Source organism: Aythya marila (assembly GCF_965140915.1).
Source record: "Aythya marila genome assembly, chromosome: 3".
Classification (NCBI taxonomy): Eukaryota; Metazoa; Chordata; class Aves; order Anseriformes; family Anatidae; genus Aythya; species Aythya marila.
In genome coordinates, this window is record NC_139044.1 from 57,703,067 (window position 1) to 57,719,357 (window position 16,291).

General features: G+C 41.9%; 1 protein-coding gene across 1 annotated transcript in view; it reads left to right on the forward strand.

Annotated features, from left to right (window-relative positions):
- The first annotated feature begins 2,668 nt into the window (after positions 1-2,668).
- The window catches only part of TXLNB (taxilin beta), a 41,300-nt gene continuing 27,677 nt past the window's right edge, over positions 2,669-16,291 (forward strand). The window contains exons 1-4 of the mRNA XM_082755857.1: positions 2,669-2,830; positions 8,489-8,920; positions 10,839-10,930; positions 15,976-16,146. Of these exons, the coding sequence (XP_082611983.1) occupies positions 8,503-8,920; positions 10,839-10,930; positions 15,976-16,146 (681 nt within the window). The 5' untranslated portion in view covers positions 2,669-2,830; positions 8,489-8,502. The remainder of the gene's footprint in view (positions 2,831-8,488; positions 8,921-10,838; positions 10,931-15,975; positions 16,147-16,291) is intronic.

Genomic DNA, 16,291 nt, shown 5'->3' on the forward strand with positions numbered 1-16,291 from the left:
TTACCCTAAACAGGGACATGAAAAGCCCTAGGCATTCCAAAAGCAGAAACCTCAAAAGCAGTGCAGGTTTTACAGAGAGTGTTTGCATCATGCTCTCTCCTCAGGTTTAGTCTCAGCTCATCAGATGTAACCGTCCCAGCATGCACATTCAGGATGCCTTCATTCTCAGCATGTACATTGACTGGATGACAGTTTCAACACGCTCTCTAAATTTCTCAGTGCCTGAATTCCCCTTTTCATTCTTAAGGTGGTTGTTTCAATTCACAGGCCAAAATCCAGCAGATCCCTTATAATCTTCAGGACCTGCACATACATGCTACCCACGTACTCAGGAACAAGGATTTTGTTTGCCCTGTTCCATTTCCTGACTACCAGAAGCTGTTTTCCTTATTGGATACTTAGGAACAATTCAGAACACATAGCTTTGGATTTCTTGTGGCTAATTTTTATAATGATGGTCTCAACTAATTTCCTATTATCAATACTTTCTAATGGCTCAGATACATAACCAAGTTACCACTGCATACTGAATACTTGCATGTCATCTGAGCTGTGAAAACGGTCCGTGTACATGCTGTTAGTCGGTTGCAAACACAAGCTATCACATAATAGCCTTAACCACAGTGAAAGAGGGTGAAGCTGAACATGTCTTGCCTTATGTTTGCCAAGGAGTGAGAATATGCTTGAGTGACTTTCTGCAGCTCGGCTGTTGCTTAGCTCCTTGGTAAATCATTTGTGCATTTTGATCCCAGAAACCCTGGAGCTGATTTTATTTCAAAAGAAAAATGAACAAGGGCCTGCAACAGGAGAATTCTCCAGTCAAGACAGAAGCAAAACAAGGAGACTGCACACTCTTATCTTCACTTGTATTCTGTTCACTCACTCTGCCATATAACAAACCAGAGTTTTATCTTCTCTCAAAACATTTCCAGCCAGTTTCCAAACCCGTCCAAAAGATCCTCAGCAGAAGTCCCTGACCTTGCAAGCTCCTTTTGATTGTCCTTAAATCTGTGACTTCTTCAAGAGCACTACTGAGCCACCACTAGTGTCTGAAGAAGGTTTGAAGAACTGCTTTTTCACTAAACCACAATACCCACACATCCCCAGATAATATGAGCTGCCTTTTCCAAGCAGATAACTATTTCTACAAATATAACTACACCTTTAGACCTCAGTAGTGAAAGACTGGGATGCTCCTAATGTACTGAACATTTCTGAGACAGCTCTTCTGGATAATGAGCTGCCCAGTGCAGTTTTCTCTTATATCCCTTATAAATCAAATATGGTTATGGAACATTTCTGGATCCTCTAGTGATGCACAACAGTCAGCATTGGGTCAGTTTAAGGAATTACTCCAAATCATTGTAGTATACACATATTTTTTGTCCTATCATTGTTCTTAGCTTTATTATTTTCAACTGAAACCAAAGTCACATTTCTTTTCTCATAGCACTGCCTGCCACTTCCAGCACCAGCCTATCACTTCCCAGTTGTTTGCATTTTTGTGCATTAAACTGACCTACATCTCTCCCTGGGGAGTGCACAGCAGACGGTCCTTAGGCCATCTGGCATCTCAAGATGCTGCCTGAGCAGCTTTGGGTCACAGAACTGGGAGATGCTGGTCACTGGACAAACAGTATGCAGCTGAACTCCCTGGGGAGTGCTCTGCTGTTTATATAAACAACTTCAGACCAATGTGAGCTGGCATGGTAACATGCATAAAGTAGGCCAGACAGGTTACCTTGGCAGCAATGAAAACATTTATTTGAGAACTGATGGATTCAGAGGGGTGACTACACCAGCCAGGTCCACCAGTGTTGCTGCCCCAGTGGCAGAAATGGGTACATCTATTGGAGGGAAACTGTGGTGGCCAGGTTGGGTTATTTGCCCATGAGGAGAGGCTGGGTAAGGTGGGACGTACAGCCTGGAAAAGAGAGAGCTCTGGGGACTCCAAACTGCAGCCCTACAGTACCTACCTGGGGATTACCAAGAGGACAGAAATGGACTCTTAATAAGGGTGTAAGGTGGGAGAACTAGAAGCTGAGACATGGGAAGTTCAGATATAAGGAGGAACTTTTTCACCATGAGGACAGTCAAGCTGGAGAACAGGTTGCCCAGAGAGCTCATGTAGTCTCCATCCTTGGAGATTTTAAAGACTGATATAAGGTCCTGAGAGACCTGGTCTGAACTCACAGTTAAGCTTGCTTTGAGCAAGAGGTTGGATGAGAGACCTCCAGTGGTCCCTTCCAGCCTGTGAGTCTATGATTCAGAATCAGTGAGGTTTATAATAAATTCAGTCCAAATCCCGGGTTACAAAGAGCAGTCATAGGTGTAAGCTCATATAGTAGAAAGGCAACCAAGTCTTTTTGGTGCAGATAGAAGAATTAAACAGAGTTTGACAAGTCCACAGCCAATACAGACAAATTTCACAGAGCACAACACATCAAATCTTTGAAGGACTTGGACTTAGCTTTCAAGGATAGCAGCTGTATATGAATCCTTCCTGTATTATCTCTTTCTAAGGGCTTGAGTCTCTGATCTCTTGTGCTATCTCTGTCAGAGAAGGGAATAGCCAACATAACTGGGTTACACTGCCAACTAGCAGGCAGCCTCCCTGCTCGCCTATCAGAGCCAGTCCCCTGCAGAGCGTGCATTCAGTCTCTGCAGCGGTTGCTCCTGCTGTGTCATTCTGTCCTTCCCTCCTCGCTTGGTCCTCCTGTCCCTCTTCTCTTGGTGGTAGGATTATAGGACCAGTGTCCTGTGGCTGTTGTGCCCTTGTCTGAGCTTTCTGCCTGACTTTTTTCTCCATTCAGCTCTTCTCTTTGCTCTGGTAAGTCTGACAAACAGCTTCCTCGTTGTCACTTCTTGATGGCATGATGCAAGGACTTTAATCTAAGTACTTCCCTTCGAGACAGTCAGCCTACATTTTCTTGTAATAGTTTTAAAAACCTGGGCATTTTGTGGCATGTGAGGAAAATAGGTGAGTATGTGAGGATGTTTGTGAATGTGAAGTTAATAAATGCTTCTCTAATGAGTGATCAAAAAAAAAAAAAAAAAGAAAGAAAAAAAGTAAGTAAGTCAACTTTGGTAGAACTTGCTTTTGAGTGAGAGTAAGGGCTGGTCTGATACAACACTAAGTGATCGAGACTTGGATGCCACATGAGATGTGAGGCAGGTGGCATCAGAAAGTCTCCAAATCTGGTCTCTTTCCATGCCTGTAAGAAAATGTGCCACCACACTACCAAAGTTTTGTGTGGTTTTGTACTAGAAAATTGTACATAAATTATAAATCTATCCAAGTGTAGCATGTAGTTGATAAAGCTGATTTTGTCACAACTTTCAGAAGTAATATATATGAGAGTGTCTAGATTATAACAAGGCACTTCTATATTTCTGGAGGGTAATTGGAGCTACAGCAGTGAAGGCCATTCCAGGGTTTAATACTTGCTGTTTTGAGGTGTTACTGTACCTCAGTCTGGTGTTATACCGAGGTAAAGCTTTAGGCTTTATCAGCATATGCTGTCTGGTGTAATTATGTGGAACACTTTGTTTTTGGGGAATTTATGTGTGAGAGTATGTGAATTTTGAGCATAAAGTGCTAAATACCATTGCCCATTTTAGAAGTGCTTAAAATAACTTCTGGCTGCAGAGCAGGTGCCATGTGTCTTTCTGCTGGATACATGGGGAGGCAAGAGCTAAATATAGGCAATGTAGTAAACCCTCCAGAAGTTCAGGCTGCAAGAAGGGAAGGATAAAAAATTCCCAAGAGAAGGAAAGAGAAACGTTCTGTTTAAAAGCGATAAACAAAACTTTGCAACAGCATGCAAGCCCAAGCTCAGGATGTTTATTTTGTGCTCTGTTCGTGCTGGGGCAGTGCTTCCCGTCACGGTGGCAGCACCCACCCCAGCAGTGCAAGGTGGGCTGATGCGGTGTGCTGCCTGGGAGCTGTTTGTCCAGAAGTAGGGGTTGTTTGTCCATCAGCAGCAGCAGCAAGGCTACTGTGTCTCTGCTAAGTCATGTGTGGGCTCTTGCTGACTGGCCTTTTGCCTTGGAAAAACAGACTGATGTCGAAGCACAGGCTGATATGAAAGCATGGTGAACACAGATTGTGCCATAAACGTGAAATGCTAATGGATATGGTCAGATGCAAAGAAACTCAACATGACACTAGACTGAATATGCACACTTTTTTTCTGTTGCTTCTGGCTATGCTGTATGCTTACCCCATTTGTGTGTCTTTGTGGTCAGCCTGCTGACTGCTGCTGTGCCAGGCACCAGTCTCAGTACAAGCCAGGAGTCCTCCTACAGAAAGGCATCGGCCTGAGATTGGCAGCTGTCACCTCCCACCCAAGACAGGGGCAGTGTCCTGAGGAGGTCCACTGTTGTTTTGAGTTATGCCAAACATTTAACGCAGGAAGGAGGGGAATGGAGAAGAGGCTCTGCCATGGTCAGCTCTCAGTGTGCTTCCCAGTGGTGGAGAGGAGGACCATTTCTGGAGCCAGGCCCTGAGTCATGGTCAGGGCAGTCAAGGGCTGAGGTGCAGTTAACTGCAATGCCTAGACTTCCTCCCAGCAGTGACTTGCAATTTGCCCCCCCCCAGAGACTCGACCTTGACTTTCTCTAACTTTGTGAGTGACAGACTTAGGGTTTTAAATTTAGGCCAAGAATCAAGGTGAAACACCTACCTGGGATCTGGGTTTGAAATTCATTATGGCTATCTCAAGCTAAAAACTTCAAGGCTGATATAGGGGAAACATATTGTATGGTTGTATTAACTGTACTTTCCCATCAAAATGAGTACCTGTAGGTAGAAACTACAGGTGTCTTGTGTCAAAATTAGGGCTTAGAAAGATACTGATCTCAGGGTCGTGGAATGAGTCCAGGATTTGGGAACACAGGAGGAAAAGAGTAAACAAGACCCAACACTCAGACTCAATCAGAGGTCAGTCCTCCCCCTCACCATAAAATAGCTTAAGGGCCAGTCAGAAATTCAGGTGTGTGGAGACAACAGTGATGGTAGTAGGAGTCACAAAAGTCAAGAGGAGGGTCATTTAAATCAGGCTGTGTTTCCCTTCCATCAGTCTGTTTGAAGCCAAGGAGCCAAGGAATTTCTCTGCTGGCTCAGTCACCTAATTTTTAGGCATTACTGTGTCTGAGACAGCACTTAATGTAAACACTTGTACTGAGAATGACATCGTAAGTTTTCAATGGCCTGATAAGAAAGGATTCCTGATGTATATCAAGGTTAAGCTGGCTGGAGCAAGAGGAGGACTGGGGCCAAATGCAGTAAAATTTCCCAGCAACAAAAGCTGTTCTCAGCAGATGAAAGCTGCCCTGTCTTCCTAAATATAAACTCTGACACTATGGAAGCCATTACACAAAACAAGGTGCAGAAGACTTAACAGACATTGTCTCTGTGCTGAAAGTAGTTATTAGATCTCTGATCTGCCTAAAAGGAGCATGAACAAAAACATTAAAATATTTACTTGTCTGTGTAAACATGATCCCCAGTATGATCCAGCAGGTGGGAACCCTTGAGTTAAAGGTTCGTCATTGTGGTTCGTCATATTTCTGTGGTTTCTGTCTGCTTAACATTCCAAGCTGGTGGCCTAAACCTCAGCAACTGTAAATTGCCGTGGCTTCAGAGACTGATTATAATGAATCCCCTTCTAGTCAGGAATGATATAGATTATATTAGGAAAGATTTCCTGTGAGGCCAACCTTTAAATAACTTGTGTCCTTGGTTTTAAACATCAAGTTTCTCTTCAACTCACCCACATTTCATTTATTACTGAGAAACACCGTTTATAACTTGATCACTGTTGTTGATTTAGAGCCTACTGTGTTTGTAGGCAGACTTAGTGGTTCTCTTAGGAGGAAAACTTAAGCCAGACGGCACTGCTTCATGAGTTAGGACTTGGAGGGGCTTGGAGCCAGAACAATGACATAGTCGATGGGAACTGGAACTTCACCCACAAGGAGCCAGGATGTGGGGCAGCAGGTCAGCGTCAGGATTGGGTCTGTGGGGTGGTCTGGGACAGATACACCCTGCAAATCCACCAACACATTCACAGTGACAAGGCATGTCCATTGGCCAGCTGGGAAGCTCTGGTGCTGGGTCCAGGCCAGGGCTGGAGCCAATGGAGGTTCAAAATGGGCATGGATGTCACTGGGACCTGACTGCGATGGAGAGGGCAGTGGTATGGCCACAGCTGAAAAGCAGGTCCCGAGGGAAAGCAGGGGCAGGTCCTGTCTTCTGGCTTTCTTTGCAAGATCTCCTAGTGAAGAAGAGCTGAGCTGGGACAAAGCCAACCTCCTTCACTTCACCAATAAGACCTCAGGGATGCACAGGGCCCTGACCACAGGAACATCAACCTGTGCCTTCTTACAAAGAGAGGGAGATAGGAATAAGAGAAATTCATATTTGGAAATTAAGCATTTAGTGGTCCAATTCTCCTTCCATGATGAACATGTTACAAAACTACTTAGTTTAGATTGGGAATGTACTTCATGAAACTTTTTTTCTGTCTAAGAAAGAGCTGATGATTCTAGTTTTTCTAGCTGCTTGATTGCCAATTGCCAATTAGCTCAAATTAATGAGAACAGATTGTAAATATTAGTGTAAACATGTCAGAAACAAACACATATTTTGTGGAAATTCTAGCTTAGCATTTACCATAATGTTACTGAACTGGAATTAATTGACAGTCAATTAACTCCAGTTAAAATAAGATCACAAACTCTAGTCTAACATTCTTGCTAACTGGAATTACTTACCTAAATTGCACATGTGGGGTCTAATCTTTCAGTGTAAATTAAAGTCAACAGGATATCAAATCAGACTGATACGATTTTACAAATACTTTGTGGTAGTATAACAACCATGACAAAAGTAGGAAGGAAGGTATCAGATGCGTCTGCCTGACAGGATTCACGAGATCGGGGCCATCTGCCTTCCCAAGCCATTGCTGCTGGTGTGTTTTACCTGTGTCAGGTCATGGTTCCTTATATACTGGCTTTCAGGCCCATCCAGAGCCCCACACAGAGCTTCAAATATACACACTTCAAAGCTTTCAAATATAGTCCCACAATTAATTGCTTTAGAGATGACAAAACATAATATTTGGATATCATATCCATTATCCTGATTAAATAGCTCACCAACTGAATCTTGAAAAATATTGCCTTAGTAACGGTCATCACTGCAATACCAAGCATCTCTTTGACTGGGGAGAGTTTAATAACAAACACCATGTCATATATTACAATAAATTACAACTCTCTTATCATCTTATTTTGCCTTTGGCCGACTGTTTATCATTCTGAAAGCTGCAGAAATTCAGACACCATAGAAAATATACATTACAGCCAACTGTAGAAGGAACAAAATGCTTCTCTGTCAGTTCCATGTTTTCTAAACAACTTGTCTTTTCAAAAACAAGAAAGTACCGTAGACAGTGGAACAGAACAAACAAAGCAATCTTCCTCTCGTTAGTCCCTACCAGGGACTGACACTACCTGACTTCTACTACCCACCTGACTGACACTATCATGTATCATATCATTACAAGGAGGAATAAAATCAGACTGTAAAAGAGAGAGAAAGGATTCATGGCAGTAATTAGCACAGTCTTTATTTGAGCAGAAGTAAGTACTAGTTGCAGTGCTCAAAGGGATAGAAAAATGTAAAGTTCCCGTTGCAAATTCAGAGCTAACTATGTGAAATTCACACCAGAATCCACCATAGATTATCAACCCATGTTACACCTGGTTGTTTTTACAATCCTGTTATTTAGTTCGTATTTTGTACCTTATCAGACAAGCTGTCAGCAGCACACCACAAGTACAAGAGAAAAGTGGTTTATAGTTGTTTATCTTATTATGAACTGTTCATTGCTGGTACTTTGGCAGTGCCAGACCAGGCTACTCATAGATCAAGCACCATGCTGGGCCCTCGAAGAGTACAGTACAATTTTCAGTTCTTTAGTTTCATTTAAACTCTTCCTTTTTTCCTGATTATTGATTTAAGATGTGCTGATGGGTAAGAAACAGGAAATGAAACTGATGCAAATATGATGTGAAGAGGCCCATGTGGGTAGGCAGCCTAGCAGGTAAAAAAAAATAAATAAATAAGAATCTAGAAAAACAAGGAAGTGGCAAACAGTATGTTCAGGGAGGGAAGTAGTATGAATGGCTCTGGTGCCATTTTGTGCTTTATCACTGGCAACAGGAACAAGAGGTTTTGATTTTTCAGTATTAGCTTTGGGCAGGCTTCTCTTCTTGGCAGGTGTAAAATTTGCTTTTGTCCCTGTAGGTAAATCACCTTGGTGGTTCGTTTCAATGTGATGTATTCATCAAGCCAGAGCCAGAGGATGATCTGCCTTCCCAAATTCCACACCAAATCACTCACATCCTGGCTGAGCTTTGTAATCAGCAAGAAGACTAATTCCTCTGTTTTTCAATTAACTCTGTGTTTGCTTTTTATCAGGTATTGCACCAAGCATGGAGAATGACCAGTCCACTGAGCAGCAGCCACAAGCTCCCATCTCACCCAGACTAGATGTCCAGGGGCAAAGCAAGGAGAAACCTGTCCCCAGCTCACAGCCCCAGGCCCCCATGGACCAGCCAAACACCTGTCCTGAGGTGGCCGTGTGTGATATCTCAGAGGAGTTGAGCCGGCAGCTGGAGGACATCATTAATACCTATGGATCTGCAGCAAGTCTGATGGAGAAGGAAAGCACTGCAACAGTAACTGACAAGCCTGAGAAGGGAGAATCAGGCAGCCTGGAGGATGCCGAGTATGAGGATGCAAATGAGGAAAGTGAGAAAGAAAAGCCAGCTCCTGGAGATGCTTCTAGAGCAAAGGAGCCCAGTACTAGCAAGGAGCAAAAACTGGAGAAGAAAATCCTGAAAGGTCTAGGCAAGTGGTTATATACATACATAGCCCTTCTGCAAACAGAAACAAAACCACCTACTGTGGCTGATAGTGACTTCTGGCTACTCCTGAAAATGACAGTAATTTTTATAACTTCTTTTCTATTTGATAATTACCCCCCCCCCCCCCCAAAAAAAAAAAAAAAAAAAAAAATGCAGTAGGCTGTATGACATAAATCCTACAAAGAGGAAAGCTTAGGATCTTATCACATGACTCCTAGGCCACCCAAACTAGTAGCCAAAACTGTGAGTCTGATGACACGCTGCAGAAAACTGCTTCATGAAGAAAGAGAAATCTGATCTCTTGTTTATGCCCTTGTGCATTTATTTCTTCCCCTGCTTCCTCAGATATGACTTCTCACTGCTCATAACTGCCAATAGTGCTACTACATGGAGTGGTCAAGAGGGAATCTGCAGAACAAATTCACTTTCACACTCAGGTTATTTTTCTTCCATCAGTCTTCTCACTGCCACTGTGCTTCTCACAGTCATTGAGCCCCTTGGCCACTGCAGGATTCTCTTAGCTGAGCTAGAAAGAAGTCTTAATAAGTGTTTGTAAAATCTGTCCTTTCTGCTGGACAGCCACTAGAGAGCAATGTAGCTACATCCCAGTCTGGCAAATGTGTAATTTGTTTACCTTCCTACACTTAACTTCTGCCGATCTTCATACTTCTCTTACGCTTGAAAACTCAAACCCAACAGTAGACTAATCCTACTAATTCACTGCAGGAGGTGCTTACAGAAAAGGGACTAAACGCAGGACAGGAGGACAGGTTTTTGCTTTTGTTTTTGTTTTTGTTTTTCAAGTTCCTTGAATATCCAGCAGAAATAAAGTTCCTGTTTCTATGACCTTGGCTTTGGTGCATTTAGTGGTACCTCTCCAAGATGAGTGGAAACACTATCAAAGCACAGTTCTCCAGCTCCACTTGCAACAGTTTTCAATCCAGGATTGTTTTTAGCTTACATTTAGTTATACCAGAACTGTAGAGAGAACTTAGTCTGAAATTGTGGGTTTTCTCCACAGGCAGTACCTCTGGACTGCACCAGATTTCAAGTAGAACAGATCCAGCCTAAGACGGAAAGCAATTTGTCCTTACAGCCTTCAGGAAAGAGGTGCATTTGGAAAAGCTCAGCCAAACCCTTTGCACCACAGCCATCCTCATCTCCAAGGGATGCCAGGGATATTTTGTATTCTAAGACCAAGTGCTGTTCAAACTCCAGCTCACACTGAGGGCTGAAATGAATACCAATGGCATCAACATTGAAGCAATACCCAAGTGGCTACATGGTGATTTAACTATGTATGCCAATATAGTTATTGGACTGTGAATACATTGTCTCTGGTATCCATATTCTCTATACCAAGTGAAGGAACTAATTTACACCACACTCATACAGCCCACACCTGGTTAGCAATACCCACCACTATCTGTTTTTGTCCATGTGCACCATAGTCTCTGTACCTAACTTAATCTTCCTTGTATCTTTGATGGGTTGAGCAGCACAGGAGTACACCAGCTTTTATCTGTTTGTTCCTGCAAACAGATCTTTGGGGCCAGGCCCTTTGCATCCTATTTGAGTCAAGTGTACCATATGTGTGATCCAGTCACGTTACTAAAATATGAAATGAAAAACAGATTACACAGGAAAAAGTCATTTTACTTGCCGATGATTTTGCTAGAAGACAGCACATTGCTGAGGTCTGAAATGGAAGAAAATTCCAGCATACTTTTTTGTACAGGGGAACAAACAATAAATTCATAGCAAAAACAGTTCCTTTCCTTCCAAAACACTGTGAGTTTTTACGGATTCATGTATTAAAAAAAATAATAATAATAATAATCATGACAGCACATCAGGTACAAACCACATCTACCATCAAATATTTTCTTTTTCTTTTTAAGGGAAGGAAGCTACCCTGCTGATGCAAAGCTTGAACAAGCTGAGTACCCCAGAGGAGAAGCTGGACCTGTTGTTTAAGAAGTATGCTGAGCTGGTTAGTACAGCACTGGTCCTCTCATAACTGTCTATACAGGAAAGTATAAACACACATGCCATGTAGCATGGTCAAACCTCACATTGTAGTAGCATCTCTCCTGTTAATTTTATCCAAAAATAATTGTCATAATGTTAAATAACCAATTATGAGTGAGAAGGAGGGAAAAAAAAAAAAAAAAAAAAAAAAAAGTAAGGAAAACAAGCTGGACTTTGGATTAAATTTGGAAGGGGCTAAAAAGTTGATGAGGCAGTATATTCGTACTTAAAGGGAAATTTGTGTAAACAATTCTGGTAGAATTAAGCTTAACTGAAGGCATAGGTTCATCACTTAAATGAGAGATTATAGCCATAACAACAACAACAAAAAACACCTCTTTGTTAAATCTGTTTATTCACCATTATTCTTAATATAGTTTTCATAAGTTGATATATATATATTTTAATACTGTAAGTATAATTCATTTTTCAAGGAGAAGATGATTTTATTCTAATCCTCTACACATCTCTTCCTTCTTCAAGGCCTGTATGATTCTTCTGTTGTAGAAACTGTTTTTGTTAAGAGATTATCCATGATTATTTTAGACTAAATATTCATTTTATGCATCCCTAGAGTATTCACTGGAATTCATATAATACCAAATCTTTATGTAACAGGTATTGGAATAGGCCAATGAATTTTGAAACCCTAGATATTTCAACATAGGAAAAAAAAAAAAAAAAAAAAAAAAGCCTTTTCTCTATCACCATCTTTTGAAAATAATACAATCCTCCTTTTCCTTGTACATACATCATACATCATATTAAAACTGCCTTTTTTTGGCAGGCAGTAGGGATGCAATAGGCTCAAGTCATATAGCACAGCTTTCAAGCTGGCACTCAAGCACTGCTAACATGTCCAGATAGCTAAGAAAGACAGGATAGATTTGCAAGGTTAAGAAAAATAGAGATGTGAAGCTGTTTCACAGCACCAAACCAACCCACGTGCTGCAGATGAGCACAAGCCCTGCTTTCAGGCTCTGGTTTGCCAGCCCACAGCAGCTCAGAATGGCTGGCGCTCCCACCTTCCCCTTCTGCAAGGTGCCTTGCATACCTCTGCATGCAGGTGTTGCTTTACATTACATATCAGTGATTTGATCAACAAAAAAGCAGCATGAGGCTTAGTACAAAATGTTAGAGAGTAGAAAATAGGGAACTGAAGCTAATCATCAGAGAAACCAAAACAGTGAAATGAACAGTCAAATTCTCTGCCACCATAATAGAACCCCTGTAATAATGCCAGCTACTTAACTCCCCTTCTCTGTTTTTTTCCATGCTTGAGATGGGTTATTTTCAGATGAAGGATTTTCGTCTCAGTAGTTAAAGGGCTCTATGATCATAAGCAATGGAAATCTTACAAATGAAATGGCTGCAGCATTTTACATTTTGTTGAGCACTGAAAAATGTGCCAAACAGGCCATTGACTTTGTAATCAGTTTTATGCACAGATGTGTTCAAGTCTTATCATAATATGAAGTTCAGCTTTCCTTTTTTTTTTAATCTAAAATTCCCTGACTTCATAAATTGGGCTCTGGAAGTTCAGAGCTTAGCCCTTGCCTAAAGGGACTTCATGCTAACAAGTTAACTGAAATAGGACTTTCTGTGTGATGTACTCTCCACTGCATTCAAACATTGATGGAATACTTTATAAAAGAAAACCCATATTGCCAATAATCCATGCAGGAGGATAGTGCTAAAACAAAAATACTGTGTATTCAGTTTTGATATTCTGTGCAATATCACTAAAATGAATTGTTTAATTTATATAATTAAAAGCTTGTTGAAAAACAAACAAACAAACAAACAAACAAAACCTTCCACTGCTTATTCAGCACAGCTAAGGAACAGTGCGGAACTAGTGTGGTTAACAGGTTGTTAGCAGTCAGCACTAGTAGCTGCCACTCTGTCCTTTTTCCCAATCCCATCACACACTGAAGGTCACTTTTTGCTTTTGCTGAGTTCTTTTCCAGATGAATCAGCTTCCAGGTCCGATGAACCATGTGGTGTCAGAAGCACTTGCTGCAGCACAGCTCTGGAGATAGTGCAGTGCCATGCCAGGCTGAGCCGGGTGCTGGCAATGGCTTCGGCTGCATTAGGTGGTGCTGCTGGTGGCTATGGCTGAAGATGCTGCTCATACATGGGGACCCAATGTAGTAGCAGCATGTCCCCACAGCCACCCAGCTATATGCTATTTAACTGTTAGGATAAGCCCTAGCAGGGTGTATAGCAATAAGTACAAGAGAAAATGGGTAGCATCAGGGAATAGCTTGGGTGCTGGTGTGAATAAAGCCATACCTGCAGGGACAGGGAGGAAAGGCAGTTTAGTCACCTGGGCACAAGCTGAACCACACTACTCTCTGCCAGAGAAGGTTTTATTTACTGATACCGATGTAGTCAGAGTGGTTCGTGTTGGTAGAGCAGACTGTGCTTCATTTTAGCTTTTGCCTACAAACAGTTGTTATAGAATTCATGGAATCATTGAATGGCTTGGGTTGGAAGGGACCTTAAAGATTACCCAGTTCCCACCCACCTGCCATGGGCATGGACACCTCCCACCAGCCCAGGTTGCCCAAGGCCTCATCCAGCCTGGCCTTGAACACCTCCAGGGATGGGGCATCCACAGCTTCTCTGGGCAACCTGTGCCAGTGTTGCATGGGTTGAAGAACCAATGCCCAAGTCATCTCCACCACCGCTGCAGCACACACCCTTCTCAAGCACTGGCCCCACACACTGCAAGCGCTCACTCAGCACCATCTCTGGAGCAGAATCCTCATTCTTTCCTATTTTCAGAAGCCCTGAGTGTCTCTCAAGTTCTGTATGCAGCAATTATACACTAATACATAGACATAAGTATTGTCAGTCTGCGGCAGAATCAAGATAAAACTTTTTTTCCCCCTAAACTGAGAGTTCATCTAACCATGTCATCCTTCAAAAATCAGAATTTCTTCTATTTGAAGTTAATTTTAGCTAATATTTCATCAATTAAAAAAACAAAGCAACAACAACAAAAAAAAACTCTAGTGCTCTTGTGTCATTCCTATTTACTTGTGAGTATCCTTCTTCAGTGCAAAAGTAATGTCATATCCTAGATATTTCTGAGAACTTTCAAACATAATTTTCTACAGCAAGTCATTTTTATGGGGGAAAAAAAAAAAAAAAAAAAATGCTAGGAAGGCTTTTCCTATCATGATTAAGATCAGTTTCATTCTAAGCCCCCTACCTCAAGCACAGCTTGAGTGAATCATCTAAAATTTGGACAAAGCATTAACTGCTAAGCACAGACAGCACATGCAAAATGAAGCAAAAATAACATTTTGTGTGTGTTTTTATAAGGAAAGGGGAAGGGGCCAAAATCAAGCTTATAAAAAAAAAAAGCAAATCTCAGCCTTAATTACAGAGAGTTGTTTTTTTCCCGTACAATACTAGAAAAATTACTTCAGCTAGTGCAGCTTGATTAGATGTAGAGGCCCCTATTCTAATCTTCTGGGGTAAAAATACACAAAACACATGCTGAAAGTTGAGCGTAAACTGTAAATATACTTCAAGCTGGTGATTGCATTGGTTTGTGGTATGACTAGCTGTGATTTGATTGATAATACACAGAGCTCTGTACTGTAAGCATAAATTACAGAACATCTGCAGAAAACAGATCCTTGGGCAGAGAAAGTGCAACATATTATTTCTGTCGTCTGCCTTGTTTGAGCTGCACATTGCTCCTCTGCACTCACAAACTTTCCCAGTCATACTGGGATTAATAATTAATACCAGTGATACCATATTATTACATAATATATCCTAATAACTATTATTATTAAAGTTTGCATATTGCAGCTAGTGAATAACTGGAAAACATCTGGACTTTAGAAATGTCTCAATGCATTCATGCCTTTAATACAGAGAGGAGGGATACTGTGGGTTGGAATGGAAGAAGAAATCTTTAGAAGCTTCAGAATTGAAACAGTTCTTTGACGTTTCTGTTACGGTTAACTTGTAGTGCAGCAAATTTCTCCAATAATAGGCATGAATCAGAAGAAATGACCAGTCCATTAGCAAGGTTGTTGCTCCCTCTCATCCTATCTTCAGTGTCACTCTCCCCACCAGCCCTTCCGGGAACACAGGAGCTATGCATCCACAGAAACAGTTCCTAAGTGAACTGCATGGACTGTCCATAGCTTCCTCAGCAATTACATGGAGCCAAAGAGCTGGAAAGAGGCTTGATTCACTGTAAGCCACCCCCATGAGGGGATAAATGGCAGATACTCCCACATGTCTGCAAGTGAGAAAAGCCTGGCAAAGAGGAAGTGTCTGCAGTTTGTTCTGGAAAACTCTTCCCTGAAGAGCTTTGTCCTGATTTCAGCTGGGATAGAGTTAATTGTCTTCCTAGTAACTGGTGTGGTGCCATGTTTTGGATTTAATGCTGATAACACACCGATGTTTTTAGTTGTTGCTGAGCAGCACTTACAAGTCAAGGACTTTTCATCTTCTCATACTGTTCTGCCAGGTAGGAGGCTGGGGTTCACAAGAAACTGTTCCTATCTCAACCCACAAGTTTGTGCATTTTTCAATTTTCTCCCCTATCCCACTGTGGGGAATGTGAGTGAACAGCTGTGTTGTGTTTAGCTGCCTGACGAATTAAACCACAAAAAGACTTCTGCCTCCAACAGCAGCAAAGCCCTCACACAGACTCTATCCTTGGTGTCCAGCACCTTTTCTGCTGTTTTGTTGTTGTCATTGTTGTTTTGTTTTGTTTTGTTTTGTTTTGTTTTGTTTTCAACAGCTTTCTGGTTATCTAGGAAAACTGGGGACTTCTTTTTCATGAAGTTGCAAAACAGGACAAGCTACTAGTGAGTTATCTTGATGATCTGGAGAAATCTCATTGCATTAAGAGCTACCAACTGTTCTTGTTCTTAACACTAAAACAAAAATAAAATCTCACAGCTGCCCTTCAAATAAATTATTTTTCTTTTCTTTCCTCTTCATCTGTTTTAACCCCCATCCCCTGCCCAGCTTGAAGAACATCGTGCTGAGCAGAAGCAGCTCAAGTATCTGCAGAAGAGGCAGGCCCAGATCACCAAGGAGAAGGACCAGCTGCAGAGTGAGCACAGCCGAGCCATCCTTGCCCGCAGCAAACTCGAGAGCCTGTGCCGGGAGCTCCAGAGGCACAACAAAAACCTCAAGGTGAGTGCTGGCCTTACCAAGATGCCCAGCAGAGAGAGGAAAGATGCCCAGGACCATGTCTCCAGGTGGTCCTTCTTTACCAGGGTGATGTAACCAGGTAACCACCAGAGGTCCCTTCCAACCTCAACCAGTCTGATCTTGTGAT